Source organism: Cebidichthys violaceus, unplaced genomic scaffold, assembly GCF_023349555.1.
Source record: "Cebidichthys violaceus isolate CVI_PGR_0920_01 unplaced genomic scaffold, fCebVio1.0.p SCAF_108, whole genome shotgun sequence".
NCBI lineage: Eukaryota > Metazoa > Chordata > Actinopteri > Perciformes > Stichaeidae > Cebidichthys > Cebidichthys violaceus.
The window spans coordinates 154430-162841 of NW_027176272.1; the positions used below are offsets into that span (position 1 = coordinate 154430).

Below are 8412 nucleotides of genomic sequence, written 5' to 3' on the forward strand. Positions count from 1 at the left end.
CAAAAAAAATCCAATACACTCTATCCATTAGGTACCCCAGGGGAAATGGAGGAGGGGGGGGCTTTTAGTATGATTACACTGCATCCCTTTTCAAGAATACACAAAAGTGTACTGGTGAATGTTGTTGTATACACGCAGGAAAAGTAAAACATCACTCAAATGCGACAGGTAGCTTAGCTGGCAGCTGTCTCAGTACAACAACATGCTCGCATTAGAAGAAGCCACACGGACCGTTAGCGGGATTGGGTCACACCGCCTGGCGTGTGTGTGTGTGTGTGTGTGTGTGTGTGTGTGTGTGTGTGTGTGTGGGTGTGAGGCAAGCAGAACGAGTGTGTTAAAACAGAGAACTCACGTATAACTGGAGCAGACGAGCACACTCGTGATGCAGTAGCCGGGCGAGAGCCACCGCTCTCTCCGTCTGCGACGGGCCAGGCACCGGTGTGTCCAGCGCGGTTATCTGCTGCTGCTCCTCCTGCTCTGCCATTTGCTCTCCAGCCCTGTTTATATAGGTTGGCTTTAGCAGCGAGCTGGATGGAAGACCGAGCAGAGAAACAAGCGGCCCCCTAACGTCGTCAGCGTTGGCACCGAAACAACTCGGGACACGCGGGAACCTCTTTTTTTTGGGATACTTTAGCAGTTTGTACACGGACCGCAGCTCGTCCCAGGCGAGCGTCAATGGAGCGTGTTTGTGTCGGCGTTCATGTTGGCGTGCACGCAAACAAGAGGGGATTTAATTGGTTCCGCAAGCCACAGGGGCGTTTTTAGTGGGGGGGACGTACTGCCTTTTTTTCTCATCTCAAAAACGTCACCATGTGGCCCACCCATCCTTCCACAGATAATACAACACTAATGTGGGAAAACCACCATACAAAATATGTTCTGACCAATTCGATTTTCCAAAATGTACTCACAAATGTACACAAACCTTTTCCTTCTCAAATGTAATTAATGTAATATTATTTGCAAATTACAATTTCGACTAAACTAAATAAACTAATTAAGAATGCTGTTATCGATGGATTATTTTGTGTGGTTATTATATTTCCTTTTTTTTGATGGTTTGTAAAGACAATACCCTGGTGATTGTTGTAAACAAAGTTGGATTAAAAACATATAATAGAGATGATCTTTTGTTTTCTAAATGAAGTTTGATTTAATGGGTATATCATAAAGATTTTCCATTAGGTGTATTCATGAGGATTCAATATGGGCATCAGTGTGGGTAGATCAATTATTAGACCGTTAACAAAATTCAAATATATGTTTTCATATGTACTTTAATGTTGTTTTTCATTAAAATGTTGACAGATATAGTAATTTAGCTAAATCCCACTAAATCATATTGATGTTAATTAGTGCGTTATGTTCCTTATACATAAATCAACTAGACATGTATCAACTTCTTTAAAGAATGTGTCAAGAATAAAAGACAACAACTTCAAAACACAGTTTGTTTATTATTATTAATCTGAACACATTTTCTAATAAATTAAGATCATAAGATTACGAGTGCTCAGTAGTAGTGGCAGTGCACAGAGGTATATTTTATTATCTTAGATTGCTTCAAAAGAAAATGAATGAGAAAAACTATTTCCATCCTTATACTGCTGCCTGCATAGTCTTAACTGTGAAAAAAATATATTAAGGCAACAATCTGTAACAAATTAAATCAGATGGTTCAGTTCAATTTGGAAGGGAAGTGGCACAATTTAGGACAAAGACAGTGAATACAAGGAAGGCATTTTAGATCTTTTCTTACAGGCCTTTTCCACAAAAGACATTTTAACATGTTGCATAGGATGCTGGCTCACTGTCATGACTGACTTGGACACATAAATTAAAAAAAACTTGAGTCATCAATAATATTAGTAACACTTGTGCTTTTCCTACTATAAAAAGTCAAAATGTCTGCTGTGAAAGAAAAGATCTTGCCTATCTCAAAGAATTTCTAAATATTATTATATTAAATTAGTATAGATTTCTGTCCGTCAAAGTAGATTTGTCTAAAGGCCCAGACTAAAAATTTTATTATTTTTTTTGTAATATGTCTTTCATTGTAATCTTACAACAAAGATTTTTTTACTTCAAGAAACTCATTTAGTTGTTGCTCACAGTTAATTTGTTCTGAAAGTTTTAATGAACTAAAACTACTAGAGTTGACCAAATTATTCATTCATTCACATATGGACATGAGGGATATCTATATATATGTCATTTGTTACTTTTTGTACAATATGTACTATCATCTTGCAGTCTTTTTAATCTCTAAAAATGATTTCACATACACACATATATACAAACACAAGAGTCACAAAATATTCAGTAAGTGGTAAAAGAAGTGTATGTAATCTATAACATAATAAATCATACTCCCTGATATAAGTAGCTCTGTGAAGCTACATACTTTGTATAACTACTGCGTTACACTCCATGGACATAAAGTCTATAATTTTAAATATTTAGAATGTCAGCTTTAAGTTTTGACATGTCCTTCAGTCTTTTGTTCCTTTCTTAAATCAAAACTTCCCTGTGCATTAAGTTCCTGTTTACATTTTGTGGCCTTTTATCTAGATTAAACTATCTCCATGAACCTCGGCACACTGTAAAAGAATCTGTCTCCCTCCTTCCCTCTCCCATTCAATCCCCTCATCTTCCTTCCTTCTTTCCTCGTTACTCTCCCACATCATTTCCCCTACATCCTGATGAGCGCCACCCACCACCACCCTGTCCCACAGCTCACCCTCCCCTGGTAAGTGTTCGTCCTCATCGGTCTCCCTGCCCCACTGCATAGCCTGCTGGGAAGCCAGGGAGGCTGTGGAGGCCAGTGTGGTGACGGAGCTCAGGGTGAGCAGGGTGCTCTGAGGGTCCGCGACGGTCATGGACGTGGCGGTGCTGGCAGGATGGGTGGAGAGCTGGATGAGCTGGGGGTGGCTGATGCTGGATAAGTTAGTAGGAGTAGCAGCCGTGAGGTGCAGCAAGGTGGGGGCTTGCTGCTGATGTGCCACCTGCACCACTTGGTGCGTGGGCAGTTGGAGAAACTGGCCCAGAGATACATCTATCTGTGTCTGTGGGGGGAGCGGGAGCCCCACCTGCTGTAGTGGAGTGAGCGTACTATTCACTACTTCCTGATTCTCCAGACTGACAGAGGGTTGGTTGGGCTGGGTGAGCACTGGGACAGTCTCTGGGATCGAGGCGGGACCGCATATTACTGAGCCCCCATTAGCTGCCAGGGCTTCAGCTATGAGCACCTCAGGGTGGCTCTTGGCCTTGTGTGCAACAACGGAGTCCTTTTTCTCAAACTTTTTGCTACAAATGGAGCAAGAGAACTGGTAGGAGGATTCTGCATCGTGCTTCTTCATGTGCCAGTTTAAGGAGGCCTTCTGACGGCAGGTGAAGCCGCAGATCTCACATCTGCCACAGGGTGGAGACAAAGACCAGGTTACAGTCTGAACGGACCCGACGCTCGAGTCTCATCTGTGAACACTTGACCTCCAATTTCACTACAATTTACTCAGAATCAGTGGTGAAAGTAAAAATAAAGTAAAACATAGTGAGTAAAAGTACTCACTATGCAGGCAAAAAGGTCTCAGTGATAGCTATATTATACTGTATACTTTGGGATCATTACTATTATTGATACATTCATATGAAGTATTTAAAATGGTATTGTAATGGATTAATAAATAATGCTATATTACTGATTCTAGCAGTTTTCTACAGTATACTAAAAATGTATATGCTCATAATAGTCAGATAAATGTGCTGGAGTTGAAGTAATAAATAACAAAATTGAAATACTCAAGTAAAGTACAAGTACCTCAGAACTGTATTTAAGTTAAAAAAAAAAAAAATCAACAAAATTGCATCACATAATGAAATGACAGACAGAAAAGGCTGTTATCACAATATCTAAATATGAGTGTCAAAAACTCAGGATGATGCAGATTCATCAATAGGTACAGTTAAGAAAGTCATTTATAAAAATGGATTGTAATTTATTTCTCATTTCATATCCTGATATACTATTATACACTATAAACTGTATGTATTGTATTGTTAATTCTGTGAACTGTAGAGGATTCAAGTAACTTAGCTCCATTTATCAAAACAGTGAGGTGACGGGAAGCGCTTTAATAGCTAACAATGAGAACAAAGTTTGATGTGTGTGTTATCTTCTGAAGCCTTGTGTGTTTAAAAAAAAAAAAAAAAAAAAAGATTTTACAAAAAAAGCATAAAAAAATGAATTTCTACATGCAAGCAACACTGAGAATGTTTGTAGTTAACATTAAAGGAAGAACTAAGGACAATATGTATTATGGGGTTATTTTAAATGGTTCATTTCTACATAAATAAGACTGAACTGAAATAATGTGCTTTCTTACTTGTAATAATGGCTATAAGCCAGACTTCAAGTTCTTCCTGGCCCACAGCACACACTGTGACATGATATTGTGCAGTTTGCTACTCACTGGATTGGCTTTTCTCCTGTGTGAATCATCCTGTGCACAGCCAGGTTATGGGAGCTCTTGAAGGCACGAGCACAATATTCACAGATGTAGTCCCTTTGATCTGAAGTACAGATGACAAGCAGAATAAATAAACTACATGACAGGATAGACACAGAAAATGTAAGGTTTTCACTTACCACCTTGGCATTTCAAGCAGCTCAGAAATTATAATCACTATTTTCATACTCAAATACACATAAGGTATATTGCCAGTCTTGATACTGAGTAAATACACATTTGTGCCATGACATCACCTGTATGATGTTTTGCATGGCGCAACAGCTGCTTCTGCAGACGAAACAATCGCCCACACGAGGGGTGATCACACACATACTTCTTTTTAAGCAAGTGCTGGTATTTGATATGGTGCTGAAATAAAGAGATGAGAGAAAAGGAGTAAATATTACAGTAAAAAGCACCCAACTTTGCACCTTAAGGTAAGTTCACAGATCTAAAACAGAACGAAAAAAAGTTGACAGGACGGCAAACCTGTAGGTAACGTGGGTGGGCCAAGACAGTACCACAGCCCTCAATTTCACAGCGGACGTACTGCACTGGGGGCTTCTTCCTATGGCGACAGAAATTGTATAATAATCATAGTTGATACAAATACTAGTGAGTAATACAACTACAAGACCGTTACCTTTGTTTTGGCAGCCGAGGGCCTTTGTCATCTTTTTGTTGTCGGCCTCTCCTAGAATGAAAACAGATTACAAAACAGAATTTAAAATGCCGACCAATACTTTAATCCTGCCTTCCAAACGTCCAATAGGATCATATCTATATTGTTAAGTTCCTTCATGATGTAATGTGCAAACATTTTGTCAGTAAGCAGGCTGTCAGACGTTGGTGAGGGCGTGCGGCTTCAGGTAACAATGAGGTATGAAAGAAACCTATTGTCGGCTTGTTCAGCCATCAGTCTTTCTGTTCCATTAACTAATGATCAAACCATATTTTGCTTACTTCCTGGGTGGCGCTGTGTTATAACCCACTCCATCTTCACTCTGCACAACAATCTCTGTTGATTCTTCCTTTTTAATGTCATCTTCTTCTTCTTCTTCCTCCTTTTCTGACTCCTCTTTCTTGACTTCCTTTTGTTTTAACGTTGTATTCCGCCTTGATTTTTCCCTAAGGAGTTAAGAGATAAAGCTTAATTTACTATTGAAGCTAACATTTTAACATTCGTCATGTTTGTATATAAAGTAACATTCAGGACTAATGGTCATTATGGAAAGGCAGTGAGCTCAGCATACGTCTTTGTCTCGGGTTTATAGATGAGGTCTTTGGGGTCATCTCTGAATGGAGGGTCCTCGTCAAGAGCTGCATCTGGATCTGCAATGCTAATATGGACATCCACACCACACTGGCCACAATTAAATTCACCCTGGCAAATCAAACATGAATTCCAACATTTTCTCTGTTGCTCATTCAATAAGATGTATACCACTCACTTGTCATTGCTTCCTTTCAAAGCACCTGTTTCCTCTCCTGAAAAACAGAGATAATGAATATGTTCTTTTAATTTCAGATGATTGCCGTTGATCCTAGTCTTATTGTATGTAGTAAAAAAACTGCAAGTGGTATTTGTCTTACCAGCCTCCATCTCCGCTTCAGGTTTACATGCTGTTGATGCTGGTGTGGTGCGAGAGGCTTGGGTTGGAGGTCTTCCTTTGCCTTCTCTAGATTTGGACAGCTTTGATCCAAGAGTGTGTTTGGATGCTGATGAGGTGAGAGTGCCCAAGCATTAGTGACAGATGTATTACATAGCAATGACAAGATTCCTACAAATAGATGAATAGGACTTTTGTGTCTTTTTACCATTTTTGGCTGTGGATTTCTTTACTGCTGGTCTGTGTGAGAGAGAGTCTACAGTAAATAAAAGCCAGGTGCAAATAAATAAAAAAAACATCTGTAGTATACCTTGGAATATACACAGTAAGTTATAACTCAACTGCCCTTTGAAAAGTGAAAAATAACAGGATAACAAGAGCACAGACAGGACAACGCATGCATTTAACTCATTTGTTTGGGTTTCAACATCTGGTAAACCTATAGCTTTAAGAACCCCCACAGCACACTTCCTACAATCACAGCCCTAAGCGTCCTTGCAGTGCAATCTCACTAGTACTAACTAGCCTCTGAGAGTGATACGAAACGTTAGTTAGTTAGTTTGTTGCAATAGTGCTAGTGTACTGCAAAGTATTTGACGTGCGTTTGTGCAGACACTTACTGTGTGTTTTTGGAGCGTGATCCCACAGGTCTCCCACGTCCACGGTGCATACTCTTAACGTTAGGTGTTTGCCTGTAAGTGGCATTCGTGGAATTATTAACGTTAGTCCTGCCAGCTCCAACTACCCTGGCTCGTAAAACTCGAACACCCGACCCAGAGTCACCGAACTCCGGAGAGGTTACTGTGGTTTTCATTAGCCTTTTACTTCCTCTTCTCCCGCTTGACAGTTCAGTCGAGTCCGAGGATGGATGGGCGGCCTCCGTTGAGTCTCCGGTTATCTCAATCCCAGGACGAATACCCGAAACCTCGTCTTCCTCCGTGTCCATGCTGCTCATATTTAACTGTTATGACCCTTACAGACCTTTGTAATTAGCGTTAGTTGACCTAACGTTAATTATGAACATAGAACATGTAATACCAACGTAACATTGAAGGCCCTTTTGGGACCAAGTTATGTTAGCTCGGTCAAGAGTAATGGTAATGTTGAGTCGTAGAGACTTTTAGCGTTTAAAAAACTCGCTTATTAATAGAACAAAGTTAACGTTGTATGATAATTTAATTCTAGAAACATTTAACATTATCTACCTCTTAAAGCTATAGCAAACCTCATATTTCTTAAACCGAGTATAGGCCCGTTTGGGATGCGTCTCCTTTAAGAGCAGCTGCAGCAGTAGCGCAGATATGCGAAAATATTATGTTTGGACTCAAGGGCTTCCATACTAATTGAAAAAGGTGATTATGGGATATGTAGTTATAATTTAAAACTCATGGATCTCTGCATTTAGGCATGCGTTTTAGATCTTAGTTTTCATGCAGTTGTGCTAAACCTGTTACAATATGAATCTATCTCAGTTATTTTGGTCCCATGAGTCCCATAATGTAATTAGACTATTTAAAAATATATTTTTTGATTTATTAGTGTCTTTCATTTAATGGCACACATTTAAAATAGTTTGATACTACCATTAATTACTTTTCTTTAACCTACAGCCTAATTGCCTCTTACATTGGAGAATGTAAAACAATTAAATCCATAAAAATAAATTCATAAATATCTAAACAGACAAATCATTTTGTATAATGTAGCATGGGGTCACTAATAGACAGTCTAATCCCAGTGAGGCTGTGTCACAACAGGTATGTAAGGTGACAAGTCTACTGCCAAGTGGATCATGAAGTACTGTCCACTCTTGAGTGCCAACAATGTAGTATGGTTACATATGGTACAGATGTGATGCTGAAATTTGAAGGTTGGGAAGGGCCAGAGAGTTACTAGTTCTGAATAAATACCAAGACATATCTAAAATGCATCGGAATGTACAGGCAGACAAATTTGAAAGGTTTTCACTGCAGATTATAATAATTATTTTCAGAACATACGGTATGTGGAGGATCAGTGGGTCTTGTGTAGAGGGATCATTTTCATTTAAAGGCAATAACAATGAGGTGGCTTTGAGCCAGGACATTATTGAACAAATCAGTGATTGGGTGTGCAAAGTTTCAATTAAAAATACAACAAAAAAATGTTTTGGTGCCAAAGACAAACGCTTATAAAGCAGTGCTCAATGTTAAAGACATCAAACCAAGTCAGAAATCTTGGTGTAGTCACCGACTCAGACCTACATTCTAATATTCACATTAAAAATATTGCAAAATCTGCCCTTTTTTCACCTT

General features: G+C 39.2%; 1 protein-coding gene across 1 annotated transcript; it reads right to left on the reverse strand.

Moving 5' to 3' along the window:
• Window positions 1-1454: 1454 nt before the first annotated feature.
• On the reverse strand, window positions 1455-7385 carry LOC137889246 (E3 ubiquitin-protein ligase ZFP91-like). The gene is made up of 11 exons (XM_068733019.1): window positions 6739-7385; window positions 6327-6358; window positions 6102-6227; window positions 5960-5996; window positions 5762-5848; window positions 5472-5636; window positions 5152-5202; window positions 4998-5076; window positions 4763-4877; window positions 4470-4569; window positions 1455-3411 (listed from the first exon to the last, which is right to left on the reverse strand). Exons 1-11 carry the CDS (start codon window positions 7071-7073, stop codon window positions 2568-2570), a joined length of 1971 nt encoding a protein of 656 aa, XP_068589120.1. The 5' UTR covers window positions 7074-7385; the 3' UTR covers window positions 1455-2567.
• Window positions 7386-8412: the final 1027 nt, after the last annotated feature.

Excerpts from the sequence above, each read along its gene's own strand:
- LOC137889246 (XM_068733019.1), bottom strand. The coding sequence starts at position 7,073 with ATGAGCAGCATGGACACGGAGGAAGACGAGGTTTCGGGTATTCGTCCT. Across the intron at positions 5,203-5,471 it reads AACACAGCGCCACCCAGGAA|GAGAGGCCGACAACAAAAAG; the intron begins GTAAGCAAAATA and ends TTTTCATTCTAG. Across the intron at positions 5,077-5,151 it reads CCTCGGCTGCCAAAACAAAG|GAAGAAGCCCCCAGTGCAGT; the intron begins GTAACGGTCTTG and ends CTGTCGCCATAG.